This window comes from Leucoraja erinacea, chromosome 4, assembly GCF_028641065.1.
Source record: "Leucoraja erinacea ecotype New England chromosome 4, Leri_hhj_1, whole genome shotgun sequence".
NCBI lineage: Eukaryota > Metazoa > Chordata > Chondrichthyes > Rajiformes > Rajidae > Leucoraja > Leucoraja erinaceus.
In genome coordinates, this window is record NC_073380.1 from 38,406,954 (window position 1) to 38,424,326 (window position 17,373).

Genomic DNA, 17,373 nt, shown 5'->3' on the forward strand with positions numbered 1-17,373 from the left:
CTCTTGTAACCAGTGCTTTTTTGTAGACAAAAAGGTACTGGTACACACCTTTAATAAGCATACATGTCACGCGGCCGGAAAATGAAATAATGATGGTTAACTTTTTAGAGGTGTTGGTACGCCATACTATCATGTGCTTTCACTAAATAAGCATTGCCTGGAGTGCGAGCCAATGAAGTATGCCGTATGCTAACACTGAAGCCCCTTCATTGCATTCAAGATGTTTGTGGATTTGCTCAAACAAATGATTTGGGGTTTTAGAAAACCAATGGAAGGCTGCGAAATAGAGAAAAAAGGTGAATGGTCGAGGCTTTTGGAGGTACACAAAAAAGCTGGAGAAACTCAGCGGGTGCAGCAGCATCTATGGAGCGAAGAAAATAGGCAACGTTTCGGGCCGAAACCCTTCTTCAGACTGATCGGGGGCGGGGACAAGAAAGGAAAAAGGAGGAGGAGCCCGAAGGCTGGGGGATGGGAGGAGACAGCAGGGGGACTGAGGAAGGGGAGGAGACAGCAAGGACTAACAAAATTGGGAGAATTCGATGTTCATGCCCCCAGGAAGCAGACTCCGCAAACGGAATATGAGGTGCTGTTCCTCCAATTTCCGGTGCTGGTCGCTGTGGCCATGGAGCGGACCCAGGACAGAGAGGTCGGAGACGGAGTGGGAGGGGGAGTTGAAGTGCTGAGCCACCAGGAGGTCAGCTTGGTTATTGCGGACCGAGCGGATGTGTTCGGCGAAACGATCGCCCAACCTCCGCTTGGTCTCACCGATATAGATCTGCTGACATCTAGAGCAGCTGATACAATAGATGAGGTTGGAGGAGATGCAGGTAAACCTCTGTCGCACCTGGAACGATTGCTTGGGTCCTTGAACAGAGTCGAGGGGGGAGGTAAAGGGACAAGTGTTGCATCTTTTGCGGTTGCAAGGGAAAGTGCCCGGGGAGGGGGTGGTACGAGAGGGAAGGGAAGAATTGACAAGGGAGTTATGGAGGGAGCGGTCTTTGCGGAAGGCAGATATGGGGGGAGATGGGAAGATGTGGCGAGTGGTGGGGTCACGTTGGAGGTGGCGAAACTGACAGAGGATTACCTTTTGTATGTGACGGCTGGTGGGGTGAAAGGTGAGGACTAGGGGGACTCTGCCCTTGTTGCGAGTGGGGGGATGGGGAGAGAGAGCAGTGTTGCGGGGTATGGAAGAGACCCTGGTGCGAGCCTCATTTATGGTGGAGGAGGGGAACCCCCGTTCCCTGAATAATGAGGACATTTCAGATGTCCTGGTGTGGAACGCCTCATCCGTGGAGCAGATGCGGCGTAGACGGAGGAATTGGGAGTAGGGGATGGAGTCCTTACAGGAAGCAGGGTGGGAAGAAGTGTAGTCCAGATAGCCATGGGAGTCAGTGGGTTTATAGTGGATGTCGGTCAGAAGTCTATCACCTGCAATGGAGATAGTGAGGTCAAGGAATGGTAGGGAAGTGTCGGAAATGGTCCAGGTGTATTTGAGTGCCGGATGGAAGTTAGTGGTGAAGTGGATGAAGTCAGTCAGTTGTGTGCGGGTGCAGGAGGTGGCACCAAAGCAGTCGTCGATGTTTTTGGAGATTGAATTGTGGAAATAGGCAAAATGACTTTCACTGGTGGTTTTTCATTGCAAAAGCACCAAACTTCACTTCTAAATTAGGTCTTATTAATAGCAAAATAGCAAGGAAAATCCAGCTAACTGATCTTTTCTGCAAATTTCAATAACTTTATACTTCAAACATCAGATTATAGAAATGGAACTTTACCACTTCGATCGATTTAAGTTTATGCATACCACACAGAACAATGTTTGTGAAAAAATGTTTGGAAAATAAATTCGGGAATTTACCATAGCAACTGCAAAGTCTCTGCTCTAATTTCTAGTTTTACTGTGCTTTCAATGTACAGGTGCACAACCTTTTATCCGACGATCCAAATAACGAAAACCTCCGAATAGCGACATTTTTTCAGTCCTTGAAAAAAGGTCCTTGAAAATGTTCACCGAGGGCGGCCCGCAGAGGTGACAGCAGAACCTCCGGTCGGTCCTCGAAGAAAGGGGAACTAAATCCCCATTCATAAAAGAGAAGGTGAGGGTATATTGCGCGGGAGGGTTAATAATTGACAATCTGCTGCTGCCTGCCCGCTGAGTTAAAAAGTTCCCACAGTGTATCGTGAGTCTTGCGTGGGAACTTTTTAACTCAGCGTGCAGGCAGCAGCAAATTGTCGCTCCCTTCAGTTTCACCCCACCTACACCCCTCTGCTTCCCGGCCATGTGTGTGACCCCTTCCCTCCCCTCTCCAGCTCCCCGCGAATTGCACCGGCGCGGGGGCTTTGCACTGTCTTCACGTTGGAGCCAGTGCCAGTCACCGGAGACGTCAGGACCAACGGGACACCGACCCCCAGGCCCACTGCAAGCACGGAGATCCCAGAGACCCACAGCCAGCAGCAGCCCAGTCCCGTTCCAATTCCAGAGGAACACGCTCTCCGCTGTCCCCGTAGGGACAGAAGCTGATGGCTCGGGCTGTGACGTCTCCGGCCACCCCCCTGTACAGGAGCTGAGACTGGGAACTGTGGGGTTGTTTGCAGTTGCAGAGGGAGGGGGCAAGGGCGGTACAGTTCCCAGTCTCAGCTCCATTCCAGGGGGGTGACCAGAGACGTCAGGACCAACGGGACACCGACTGCAAGCACGGAGATCCCAGAGACTCACAGCCAGCAGCAACTCCAGCCCAGCCCCGCTCCAACTCCAGAGGAACCCGGGTTGCGGATGAGGGGGCGAAGTGCCACTTGTCGCTGTAGCGGCGCATCGGGGAGCGGGTTCCTGTTGGTCCTGACGTCTCCGGCCACCCCCCTGGACAGGAGCTGAGAGACGTCAGGACCACCAGAAGCCGCTCCCCGATGCGCCGCTACAGCGACAAGTGGCAGTTCGCCCACAGCCCGAGCTGCGCCCCCTCATCGGGACACCGACCCCCAGGCCCACTGCAAGCACGGAGATCCCAGAGACTCACAGCCAGCAACAACTCTAGCCCAGCCCCGCTCCAACTCCAGAGGAACCCGGGTTGCGGATGAGGGGGCGCAGCTCGGGCTGTGGGCGAACTGCCACTTGTCGCCGTAGCGGCCCATCGGGGAGCGGATTCCTCTGGAGTTGGAGGGACAGGGAGACACAGCGGCTTTTGAGAATGGTGGGCAATCACTTCCAAAGTTCTGCCCACACAGTCAGTACACCTCTCCTACACTTGTCTCCCGCACTAAGATCATCTCGCAGAGAATGATCCCAGCCTAACCCTCCCTATTCTCTCCTATTCTGCAAGAAAAAACTACATTGAAGACTCAAACTCGCGATCGAGTAACTGCCGGGATCGAGGCGCAAACTCGCGACCTTGCGGATACGAGCCGAGCACTCTACCACTGAGCCAGCCGTTAAAATCTACGCTAATAATCTTCCATTCCGAAAGCCGAAAAATTCTGAATTACGAAAAGTGGCTGGTCCCAAGGCTTTCGGATAAAAGGTTGTGCACCTGTACTAGCAACATGGAGACACTCTGACATTTACTCTACTGGAATTTTCACTCATTCATGCCTGACTCATGGATGTCATGGGATGTTCATGCAAAAGCTCGCCATCATAGCATTTGTGAAACCTGTTTCAATTTTACTTAAGAGATCTGGAGGAGCACATCAACAGCCATAGGTGCTGGGTGCTGAGAAACTGTTTAGGTGGGCTTCCTTTAGGTTGCAAATTTTCTCATTGCAATACACTCTGGGGCTCTTGCATTATCCTTTCCCACCTAATCAGTCCTCATTTTTGTTCATGACCCCCATCCTCACCTGATATGAGAACAAAACACTCACTCCACACAGTTATTCTAATCATCTAACAGCAAATCCCAACCCTTTCAAGATCCCCCAATCAAAATTCTCAAATTCTTTTTTCACAGAATTATTATTTTTTCCTTTGTCCACCCTTCCCCATGTTCCCCATCTCCTCCACATGACCTTTAAACCACAACACCAAATCAACATTTTTTTCTCAATGAAATTACGTTTCATTATGTTAATTGCAAGGCCCATTTATAACAGTCAATACCTAAAGCCGGAACAAAATATTGAATTTTGCAGCAGCAGACCCTACTTTGCTTCATAGCTAATCAAATTAAAATCACAACTGAGTTATAAATTGAAAATAGGAAAATATCATTCACGGTTTCTTTATAGTGTTATAGTATTTATGTTTTTTAAATAAAATTCCAAACCTGGCCCTTTCGAAACTTCAATGGATTATTTGACCTAAGAAGCTGTCTTGAACCTGTATCACCTCTCTTGCCATATATCACAATGTAGACATTGGCTTCTGTGCCACCATTCCAAAGATCTCCAGTTACAATGAAGATCTCATAGTCAGTCACTGAAAGTAAAAGATAGACACAGAAGATAGACACAAAGTAAAAGTTTTGATTAACATAATGACTATCAATTGCTCTTTGGTAATTCATTTCTGAATTAACAAAATTGCTCTCATTCTTCCAGAGACAAGTTATAAATAATGTATTGATCAAATTAGAATCAATCTTAAGCAACAGCACATTATGTGTAGAAAAAAAACGTAGGCACATCAGGAGAAATGGATATAACTTCATAGAAGAGAGAAGTTAGAAGAGGGGAAAGACAGCCAATATCAAAATCTGACATAAAGAGTAAATTAGTTTAACAAGTGTTTTTCAGATTATGAGAAAATTTAATGGTTTATCTTTAATTGTAGGGTAACATTTCTGAATAAACAGAAAAATACTATTTGAGAGTCAATGGTTGGAAGAAGACATACAACAGGAAGAAGTAGAGAGCTGTAATACAATGATTGGATTATCCTGCACGACACATTGGGAAATTTAGTTCTATTTACGAAATTTGCCAGATTAAACTAATTTTAAATTAAAAATGGTGGTACATCATTACGGCTATTTCTTGCTGCAAAAGCTGCAAGTTGGCAATTGCAAGGTTAAGAAACAGGTTGCCTGCCCATTGAGATTTCACAAGATGACATGAAAATGGCAGAGGCATAGATAGCGGTGAAGGTTGTCTATGGATATCTTGGGATCTTGATATGGTATGTAGAATTGAATCCTGTCACGTGTAAGGTAATGCAGATCTTTAATCAGATTTATCTTGCACTAAATATTGTACCCTTTAGCCTTTATCTGTGCACTTTGGATTGGTTGATTGTAATCATGTATAGTCTTGTCTTTGACTGAATAATACGCAACCAAAGCTTTTCACCTTGATACATGTGACAATGATAAACAAACTAAACCTAAACGGAACAGATTCTGGTAGGACCTGCAGAGTAAATGGAAGACACCTCAGGGGTGTTGACGTACAGAGGGTCCTTGAAGTGCAAGCAAATGATGTAGGGTGGAATGGTGGTGCAGCAGTAAAGTTGCTGCCTTACACTGCTTGCAGCGCCAGAGACTGGGGTTCGATTCCGACTATGTGCTGTCTGTAAGGAGTTTGTACGTTCTCCTCGCCAGCACGTGGATTTTCTCCACGACCTTCAGTTTCCTCCCATGCTCCAAAGACGTACAGATTTGTAGGCTAATTGGCTTGGGTTCATATACTTGGTATAAATGTAAATTGTCCCGAGTGTGTGTAGGATTGTGTTAATGTGCGCGGATAGCTGGTCGGTTAGGACTTTGTGGGCCGAAGGGCCTATTTCTGCACTGTATCTCTAAACCAAGCAGAACTAAGAAGGCAGTTGGTATCCTTGCTTTCATTGGTAGAGCCATTGAGCATAAAGTAGCAGTATACAAAGCATTGATTAAACTACACTTGGAATATTGTTCACTGCACTGCAGGGAATATACAGTAGCAATAGAGAGAGTGCAGAAGAGATTCACCATGATGTTTCCTGGAATGGAGGAGAAATTGGATAGGCTGGGTTTATTGGAGCGTAGAAGGCTGAGGGGTGACTTTGTAGAGGTTTGTAGAATTATGAACAGCATAAATAGGATAGAAAGCCAGAGTGGTTTTCTAAAAGCAGGGAAGTCTTGAAATAGAAGGCACAATTTTAAGGTGAGAAGGGAGAAATGTAAAGGAAGTCTTTTACACATAGAATTATGATTATCTGGAACAAACTGCCTGAAGAGGCAGATACAACTAAAATAATAAAGACGCATTTAAACAAGTACTTAGATAGAAAAGGGGCAGATTGATGTAGGCATGATGCAAGCAAAAGGAATTGGCAGAAGTAGATATCACAGTTGGCATGGATGTGCTTGCCAAAATGGGTGCACAATTCTAAATTCTAATGGTGGACGTGACTCATTGCACCTTGACTCATTGCTCCCCCTCCATTTCAAATGTAATGTGACATATATAGGGTTATTTTGGCATTGATTACATTGTGAAACACCAGGAGTAATATGGATTACAGTCAATTCCAGAAATTCAATTGTCCTTGTCCCCACCTTCATAAATTCATAAGCTATAGTAAGTAAGTAAGTACATTTTTATTTATATAGCACGTTTAATTCAACTCGCGTTGAAACCAAAGTGCTTTACATAGAAGAAATAATTAGGTTTCCGTACATCCATACAAAAATTAAAAAAAAGAAAAATGACATAACACATTATAAAATTTAACATGAACATCCCCCCATAGCAGAATCAATATTTTCCACTGTGGGGAAAGGCACTAGAAAGTTCAGTCCTCTTCCTCTGTGATCACCCGAGGTCAAGGCCTATTTGTGGTCTCCGCAGCCAGTACGTTGTTTTCAGGCCCTCTTGCCAGATGATGGAGATCCACTCAGAAGAAATACTCTTCAGCGGTTTGGAGTGTCTGGAACAGCCGCTCCATTCCCCGGATACCGCGGCTCCCGATGTCCACAGGCCTCGCTGGTCGGAGCTCCAACTCTGGCGGTCTCGGCGAGAGATCCCAGGCTCCGCGGTGTTTTAAATCCAGCGCTGCCCGCGGATGGACGCTCCGCAGACCACAGCTCCTCAATGTTGGAGTCGGCAGCCACAGCACTCCAGAGCTTATCGCACGGCAACCCGGTAAGGCATCGCCTGCTCCGTCACGGTGTTTCAGTGCTGCGCCGCCGCCGAAGCTGAAGTTCTGGTCGGTCCCGACAGGAGACGCTGCTCCAGTCTGATGGTAGGCCACGAGGACGGGGCGAAGAAGCAGAATTATAGGAGCAGAATTAGGTAGTTCAGCCCATCAAGTGTACTCCACCATTCAATCATGGCTGATATATCATTTCCTCTTAACCCCATTCTCCTGCATTCTCCCCATAATTCCTGACACCCGTACTAATCAATTTACCTTAAAGACCTTACATCACCGTAAAGATTAAAGGGCATGCCCAAAAAGCAAATCTGCCTGTTTTCATCTTTGGTCATGCAAGTCTTTGGGCCTCAGAAAACAGGATGTTGGTTTAAGATATGATCTACCCTGTGGATAGGACATCCATGAAATTCTACCTGGCCTTGATACTCAACCTCCATATGTTAATTACCTATTATTAGAACTCCAGATAGGACCCTAATGGAATCAAAGAGACAGGTGGAAATTCAAGGTTCAGATATGTATTTTGCTTTCCTTCAATGAGATGTTCATGTTGTTTATTTGCTTAACATGAAGAATATAAAACATGATTATAAATCTAACAAAATACAACATTCACACCCCACCAAGATCACTCATGCATTAAAACTACAATTGCATAACATCGTGCACTATTCAATAATAAAACATGAAAATGATGAGCATAGAGGAAGTTAGAAATATATTATTTCAAAACCTTCAAAAAAAGATTTGTGTTATCATCGCAGATAATTAACAGAAATATAGCAGAATCAACAAATTAAAGAAACTTCTAGCTGATCATGTACTAAACACCCACAATTAACAACGCCCACAACGCCCGAAACGTTGCCTATTTCCTTCGCTCCATAGATGCTGCTGCACCCGCTGAGTTTCTCCAGCTTTTTTGTGTAACCCACAATTAACAATTTGCCTAGAAAAGTGTACTGTAGAAACAAGGAACCGCAGATGCTGGTTTACTGAGGAAAGACACCGAATGCTGGAGTAATTCAGCAGGTCAAGCAGCATCCCTGGGACCCTTCTTCAGACTTCAGTCTGACCCAAAATGTTGACCACCCATGTTCTCCAGGGATGCTGCCTGACCTGCTGCGTTACTCCAGCATTTTGAGTCTTTACCTCGAAAAGCATTTTGCTCAAAAAGAGACTGTACCTGGGAAGACTTCTTTGCCATTCTCCAACACAGGCATTTCTCTGCAGACTTCTCCATCGCCTTTATTCCGATCCATCCAGCTATTTACATTAAAGTGGTACTCTTTACCCGAGGAAGTATTCTGTAAATGGATCTAAAATGCACCAACAGAGGTATAGGCTTAAAATCAAGGCTGCGGACTTCTGCTTAACCCTTCGTCCTTTGCCTGTGCACTGTGGACGGTTTGATTGTATTCATGTATAGTATTTTCTTGACTAGATTGGAAGCAAACAAAATCTTTCCACTGTACCTCGGTACATGTGACAATTATAATAATAAAACTAAACTAAACTTTAATGGTTGGATCTTTCTTGTACTCTCAACTACGAGCTGCCAATGAGACATACTCAGTCTTTCCAGAAAGCTCTCTCACATATAAATTGCTCCCCACATTTTATATGTCAGTTTCTTACCTTGGTTATACAGGTGTACAATTATCAGCCCCCTAATTATAGTTGCGTGTTTTCCTCTAAATGGCCCACATCATAGTCAGTTTAGAACCAGAAATAATGTCAAATAATTGGGACCGATTTTTCAAGTTTCTTGAAGGTAAAGACCGACAGCAAAAGATTAAGTAGTAAAGTAAAAATGGCAATTTCCTTTTTATAACAGTGGAGTACCAGAAAGGATATTTGTCTATTCATGAATAATAATATTGCAAGGGCTCATGTCATTTATTATTTTTTGACTTTTCATGAAGGCTTTTAATTAAATCTTTTATTTCTTTCTATTGTCCATTTTTATTAAAATGATTGACAGTTTATCCAATAACTAGGTGTTTGTCTCAAATATTTTTTTAATAATTCTAAATAATTATTAGAATAATAAAAATAAAAATAACAACAAATTCTGCTTAACCCCTAGCATCCAATATATTAGATATATCAGATAATAATATGTACAAAGTCATGTTCCATTTCATGACTTGCCCGCATAAGGAGCGATCTTTGGTGAAATGCTTTGAACATCCATCTACATGTTTAAACTAGTGTTAGGAAGAGTTAATGTCATGCTTGCTTTAATATTTAAGAAACATTTATCCAGGTACTGGGATATGACAGGTTTAGAGGGATATGAGCCAAATGCAGGTAGGATTATTGTAGATGGGACATCTTGGCCGCTGTACACAAGTTGGGCCGAAAGGCTTGTTTCCACACTGTAAGATTCTATGACTCTGTGACTCCATATCAAATCAACCACGTGCGTGATGAGGTGGGGTGAGGAGTATACAGGTTAGACCAAATTGTCTTTCTCAGGGCCTGAGAGAGCTAAAAATGTGTCTCACTTTTGAACAGGACCACACAGTGGGACATTGGAACAGGAACAGTAACAGAGAAATTGTCCCAAAGTTGAACTTCAACATTTTCTGGTGCCCTTAAAGAAAAATCTATTTGATGTTAACCTGAGGAATTATCCATTATATATAGCGTTTACAAAATGATCCAGTGATTGTTGTTTCTCAAAAATCCTATGCCAATGTATCTTCTACTTTTCTAATTCAATATCCTTTGTTCTATTATATGAGTGTGTAAGTTAAATAAATAAGTTTGCTCATTCATTGCCCTTACCGATTTACAGTGCCATCCAGGGAATTTTCCGGTATTGTTGTGCCCAATGCGAATTTTGTATAATTTTCCAATATTCTTTGTGTTTACCTAAGATACAAATGAATATATTGTTCTCATCCTTCTGTTTTCAGTCTAACACGTTTTATTTTTAAGTAGCTATGATAAAAACAAGAAACAATTGCTATTTAGGTACTATTGAGATTTTTCTGAGTCCTCGCTTGGAATCAACTCATAGACTAGTCTGAAATGTTGATATTTTTTAGATCAATGGCGCCATTGTGAGGTTCTACCAGCTTCCCTTGTTTCTAGCTGACAGAAGATATTCACCTCTGTGATCCAATAATCCATCAGCACTTTCTAAAACCTAAAAGGTAATTTAAAATGTTGTACAATAGATAATTCATGACTGCTTAAATATCAGTACAACCAAGTACGAGGATTTGCTCAGGCGAAGAATAAACAGGTTGGACAAAACTATCTTTCTTAGGAGTGGCATGGTGGTGCAGCCGTAGAGTTGCCGATTACAGTGCCAGAGACCCGGGTTCGATCCTGACTACAGGTGCTGTCTGTACAGAGTTTGTATGTTCTCCCTGTGACCTTCTGAGTTTTCCCGGGTGTTCCGGTTTCCTCCCACATTCCAAAGACATACAGATTTGTAGGCTAATTGGCATCGGTAAAGATTGTTGTCCAAAGTATAGAGAATTGTGCTAGTGTATGGGGATCGCTGGTTGGTGTGAACTCGGTGGGCCGAAGAGCCTGTTTCCACGCTGTATCTCTAAACTAAACTAAACCTGACAGAACTCAATCATTCTTTATTGGGCCAAAGTTTACAAGTGACTTGGTCTCACTTCTCCACAGGACCACATAGTGAGACATTGGAGCAGAAACAGAAGCATGGAAGCTGTACCGAAGAAGTCGTGGCTAACTTCGGAATTTTCTCCTGTGGCTAAGGAAAAATTATTTGAAAGACAGCATGAAAAACACAAAGGAGACACAAGAGACTGCAGCTGTTTGAAACTTGAGCACAAAAAACAAACTGCTGGAGGAATACAGCAAATCAGGTAGCATCTGTGGAGGGAAACATGCATACGAACCTTCATTTTGAAGAAGTATGTCCCACCCCAAAATGTCGCCCCTTTCATTTCCTTTAACGAATGCTGCCTGTAGGGGCGGAAAACCCGGGGGGGCCAGAGGGGACACGTCACCCCCATGTTTTGAGGGGTCGTGAACATCCCCCCCAAGTTTTTGTCACCCGGATTTTAAAACCCGCTGAAATCTCCGCTTTCCACGAGACAGTGGAGGTGGGACTGCTGATCGAGAGCGCCAATTGGACGAGAGATAAGTTGGTCAGCAGGCAATGGGGGCGGGACATGGTGATTCAGCGCGATGATTGGAGGAGGGAGGAGTGGGGGTGGTGGGACTGAGGATAGAGTGCGGTGATTGGAGGAGGGAGACATGGCACAGACCTGCGCCTTATCCGCAGCCAGGATCGATCCCGGCCAGCTCTCCGGCGCTGTCCCGTCCCCACCCGAGTGCCCCCCCCCCCCCCATGGGTGGCCAGAGAAGTCAGGAGTCAGACGCAAGCTGTACCCTCAGGCCCACAGCCAGCGCAGAGGAGCAGTGCTAAACCCAGATCAACTCTGCCTGTCCCGCCAGGTTAACCTGTCAGGGCTTAAGGGAAATATGGCCAGCGTGGAGAAGCAGCGCTGGTGTCCCGTCAGGACAGTCAGGGCTTGTAGGTTAACCCGGCGAGACAGACAGAGTTGAGCTGCATTTAGCGCTGGATTGAGCCTCCAAAGACTCGCGCATGTGTGTGTGAGTGTGGGCATGCGCGCGCTTTGGAGGCTCAATCCAGCGCTAAATGCAGCCAAAAAATTGTGTCCCTGGTCCCCTCCATATTTTGATAGTGAGTTCCATGCCAGGCTGCCTGACCTGTTGAGTTCCTCCAGCAGTCAGTTTTTTTGTTGAAAAAACAAAGGTGTAAAGAAAAGCATTTCAGGTCTTCCTTGCATTGATGGGTGGTCCCTTGAAAGTCCGAGAAGGAAGACTCAATGTTACCTTTTCGTAGCACAATAAAAAATATACACCTGAGGAAAGGGAAGAGATTTGAACTTTTTTCGCCTTCCATCACAGTGAGGAATGGGGAGGAGTCACTGTGGTGGATGTTTATGTTAAAATGTGTTTTGTGTGTTCCGTTGCTTTTTATTTGTATGACTGACTTGGCAAATGAAATTCCTCGTATGTTGCAAAATACTTGACTAATAAAGTATTATTGTGATTGTGATTGTGATTTACTGTAATCTTACTTGCAGTCCTGAAAACCCTATAATTTTATCTGTGGTAGGTGGCACCCCCAGTGAAAGACAATACATGATTACAATCAATCCATTTGCAGTGTATAGATATATGATAAGGGAATAACGTTTATTGCAAGGTAAAGCCAACAAAGGATAGTCAGTCAAGGGTAGTCCAAGGAACATCAAAGAGGTAGATCTTTGTTGGACTCCCTGCACTTTACCATGTGTCAGGAGGTTACACTCATTTGACCCATGCACAAATGTTTAGTTCTGAACTTCCCGGGGGTGTTCCCTGGGTTTTACAGGCTAATCTCTGCCACTGTCCTCAAGAGTCCTGCTTAAATGCACCAGTAGAGCACTGTCACTGAATTTCCCTCTGGTGCTAGGATGGAAATCTGCCTACTGAGGCTATGCACTGAGACTCCATTCATTACAAATAGAGGAAAGTATTAGGCACTACATATTTTTGAAAAATTTACTTAAATGTCTCATTATCTTTTATGTTAGTTACAATTTCAATATCAATTTTGTATGGGGAAAATTGAGTCCTGGGAAGAAACATTGAAAAACTTATAAAATTACATATAAATAAAACAAATGAATTAGGTTGACCATTTTTATATGCAACTGAAAATCTACGCAAAATATATTAAATAAATTTTGTCAACTGCGAAATGCTGCAAGAATTTGGCAGTGTGAATGTGCTCAATTGAAATTGTATTAAACATAATCTAATATAAATTTCAAAATTATAAGATTATAACAACTAATTTAGTGTATACAGAAACAACCATAAGCTTCAGAACCTCAAGGAAACATCATTGACATATTCAGGTTGTAAAATACTTCAAAAAATCTGTCTCTATGAAAAACCATATCCAGTTCAATAATCATATCACAATCAATTAGTACATACAATTATAACATCTTTTTGCCCACTTTGAAACTTTGCGTGCGAACCTCCACGATGTAAATGTATTCTTGAATTTCCCTCGTCCCCATAGAGAACGATGTGAACCTGAGCAGTTGTACCTGCAGTTGGTAGATCACCGGTGCGAACAGTTATCTTCCACTTATTTCCTAGGGTGAAACCAAGTAGAAAATCAATGCTTGCAGTTATTCACGTCAAGAATGTTTTATTGTCATATAATCCCAAAATGGACAATGAAATTCTTAGCACAACAGATATGTAAACATAGTACGGTGTAAACCCATAATACACAATAAAAGAAAGTTCAGTTTATATTAAAAAAAACTCCAAAAAAATAAATAAACAATAGTAGTGCAAAGACAAAAATAACGCCCCCAAGTCTGGAGATTGTTTGGAGATTGTAGTGTTTATTAGCCTGATAGTTGTGGGAAAACAAACTGTTCCTGAACCTGGACGTTAGTTTTCAGGCTCCTATACCTTCCTCTCGATGGCAGAGTGAAATGAGAGTGTGGCCATGGTGGTGTGGGTCTCTGATGACGCTGGCTGCCATTTTGAGGCAGTGATTCTTGTAGCTCCTTGCGATGGTGGGGAAGTCACCGAAAGACATAAAAGGAAAGTTGTTTGCTGAGATAAATAAATCCAATGTTGACCAATATGTTTGTTCACAACATGATAATTTGCAGTCTTGTTGCCAATGCTTCGCTTACTAATTATAGACATCAATCATTTTGAGAAACTAGTACTGGATACTACAAAATTGAACAGAATAGGTCCGGTAAACTCGTAATTAGAAAGTGAGAAATTAATCAAAACAAATAAGCAAGAGCGCTGGGAGTTTCATAATTTTGGAACTAAAAGGGAATGAAGGAATGTTGGATGAGGCAATTTTGATTTCTATGGAGTAAGGAATTTAGATTAAGCATAAAGTAAATAGGGCTGCACCTTTTAACATAAGCGGTTAAAAGTAGAATAATAGTTACCAGTGCTGATGGACTAAAGTCATTGGGTTTTCACCACCTTTTCACTGCAGTCATGTAAGAAAGAGCAGTTCCAAAAATTTTCCAAGAATTTACCATTAACGGCATTATAAGTATTGTTAATACCATTCATTTTATACAAAATTGTTCTTGCATTAAGTGCATTTAAATGTATTTGGAGTTCTGAATATAGAAATTATATAAAGCACTAGTATCATCTCCTTTGAAAATGTCTTTACCCTAACAGTGTCAAGGGCCTGTCCCACTTACGTGTCCTTGGCACGCAAATTACGCGATCTTGTGGTCACATTGAGGCGCACGGGCAACGTATGGCCGCGCGGGGCCGGTCCCACTTGGTAGCACGGAAGGGTATGTAGTTGTGCGCGACATCGCGCGGGGCTCCAAAATTTTTGTAGTGAACAAAATCTTTGCGCGCCAACGGTCTGTAACAGAACTGACGGCTAAAGTTGGACAGGCCCAAGACCCTGGCATCTCACCTTCAACAGCAGGCAAACGATCGCCGAACTTGGCCTGGGGCTCACGGCCGTTGCGGTCCGGATCCGCCCCCATTTCTACTCCCAGAGCGGGGCCAAGAAAATTGAAGTACAGGAGTAACTCAGCGGGACCGGCAGCATCTCTGGAGAGAAGCAATGGGTGACGTTTCGGGTCAAGACCCTTCTTTTTAGACTGAAGAAGAGTCTCGACACGAAACGTCACCCATTGCTTCTCTCCAGAGATGCTGCCGGTCCCGCTCAGTTACTCCAGCTTTGTGTCCATCTTCAAATGATGTCTCGGCTCAACGAGACCAAGAGGTCGCGTAATTTGCGTGCCAAGGACACATAAGTGGGACTGCTGAGAGTTGGCATTCGCTCTGATTTAAACTCTCACAAGTGATTAGTACCACAGAAAGAATATGAAACACATAACATGAGAAGGCACAAGCTAAGGGCCATCAAAAAGGCCAAAAGGGTCCTCTGCTCTAAGCTGGAGGATGGGGTGGATGTTCAACAACTGTGGCACGACTTGAATGCCATCACCTCCTACAAGGCAAAATCAGGAGGCAGCTCAAACGACAGCGAAGCATCACTCCATAACGAGCTCAATGCGTTCTATGCAGGCTTTGATAGGGAGAACACTGATATGCCTTCCCTAGCCCCCAAACGCCCTGATTGTCACAGTCACAATCACAGAGGCTGGAGTCAGCAGATCCTTCAAGGGGGTAAACCCTCGGAAAGCACCTGGGCTTGATGGTATACCCAGTCGACTTCTCAAAACCTGTGCAGACCAATTGGCTGGAGTTTTTGCAGACATTTTCAACCTCTCACCACTGAGGTCTGAGGTTCCCACCTGCTTTAAGAGGGAATCAATAATACTGGTGCCCAAGAAGAGCACTTTGAGTTGCCTCAATGACTACCAACCAGTGGCGCTAACGTCCATGGTGATGATGTGCTTTGAGAGGTTGGTTATGGAGCATATCAACTCCTACCTCGATAAGAACCTCGACCCACTAGTTTGCCTACCGTCATAACAAGTCAACGGAAGATGCGATCTCACTGGCTCTCCATTCTGCACTGGACCACTTGGACAATAAAAATACTTACGTCAGGCTGTTGTTTATAGATTACAGCTCGGCGTTCAATACCATCATCTCCTCCAAGCTCAGGTTACCAAGCTCCCTGGTCTCTGCGCATAGCTCTGCAGTTGGATCCTCGACTTCCTCATCCAAAGACCAGTCTGTTCGAATTGGCGGAAATACTTCATCCTCCGTAACAATCAGTACGGGAGCACCTCAAGGCTGCGTGCTCAGCACCTTGCTCTACTCACTCTATACGCATTACTGCGTAGCCGGACATAAGTTAAGTTCACCGACGACACCACCGTTGTTGGACGAATTCCAGATGGTGATGAGTATAGAAGTGAGATCAACCGATTGACCAAATGGCACAACATTGGCTCTCAATAACCAAGGAACTGATTGTGGACTTTGGAAGAGGAAGGATGAGGACCCACAATTCTGTTTATTTCAATGGGACGGTGGAGAGTCAAAAACGTCAAAATCCTGGGCACACTGATGCAATTATAAACAAAGCACATCAGTGCCTCCTCTGAGAATATTACGGAGATTCGGTATTTTACAGAGGGTTCTCCTGAGTTTCTGCAGGTGTACAGTCGAGAGCATATTGACTGGTTGCATCCTGGCCTGGTTCGGCAACTTGAACGTCCAGGAGCGAAAAAGACTGCAAAAAGTTGTGACCACTGCTCAGTCCATCACTAGCTCTGACCTCCCCACCTTCGAAAGGATTTATCGGAGTCGCCGTTAGCTGCGTCAAAAAGGCAGCTAACATCAGAGACCCATACCATCCTGGCCACACACTCATTTCACCACTGCCATCGGGAAGAAGGTATAGGTACAAGAGTCTGAAAACTGAAATTCCAGGTTCAGGAACAGCTTCTTCCCTTCAGCCATCAGGCTATTAAACACAACAACAAATAAGCTCTGAACTACATCAGACTACTATTATTATTGCACTATAATTGTTTGTTTTTTGAGTATCTGTGTATGTGTATATATACACACTGAACTTTTTTTTCTCTCATTTAGGTACTATGTTTACATATTCTTTGTGCTGCAGTAAGTAGGAATTTAATTGTTCTATGTGGGACATCTATATAATTAAACGTCTCATCTTGACCACTTCCTGTTTGTGCTGTTGTTTGATTTTTGAAAAAACACTACCATATATGGCTGAGATTTTTTGGCCATCTTACTCAGCCCTCCTCCGATGATCAGGCCCCGTGAATTTTTCCCATCAATGAAAAACAAAAGATTTATTAGTATTTAAAAAACTCGAGATTCTCTCTCCTGTCAATCACCGCAATGAAGGCCACCATGTCCTTCCAGGGGGGGGACTATAAAACCCAGAAGCCTGGATGTAGCTCAGTCGCTGCAAGGTGGCGAGGGAGAGGCCACGACTCTCAGTCTGAGCTGGGAATCTACACAACGCTCAGTGTCTACTGGTTTGGTTTTATGTGGTCTGGAAACCAGTCCCTTCGGCCCACAACACCCATACTAGCGATCCAGAAAGCCCCCCCTCCCCGCTGGCCAGCAATATTGGAATTGGTGGGGAGGTGTAATATTGCGTTGGGGGACCAGCCCTCCCGTGTGAAGATGGGACCCAATGGGTCCCACTTAGTATGACAATAAAACTCTCTTGACTTTCTTTTCACCTTGGCTATACTAGGCATCACTGATTTAGTTTAGTTTAGAGATACAGCTTGGAAATGGGCCCCTTGGCCCACCATGTCCGC

General features: G+C 44.0%; 1 protein-coding gene across 1 annotated transcript in view; it reads right to left on the reverse strand.

Moving 5' to 3' along the window:
- LOC129696043 (lipoxygenase homology domain-containing protein 1-like) overlaps positions 1-17,373 on the reverse strand; it is a 185,140-nt gene that overhangs the window by 133,663 nt on the left and 34,104 nt on the right. The window contains exons 5-8 of the mRNA XM_055633450.1: positions 13,064-13,236; positions 9,860-9,946; positions 8,253-8,385; positions 4,260-4,411 (exon numbers count right to left, since the gene is read on the reverse strand). Of these exons, the coding sequence (XP_055489425.1) occupies positions 4,260-4,411; positions 8,253-8,385; positions 9,860-9,946; positions 13,064-13,236 (545 nt within the window). The remainder of the gene's footprint in view (positions 1-4,259; positions 4,412-8,252; positions 8,386-9,859; positions 9,947-13,063; positions 13,237-17,373) is intronic.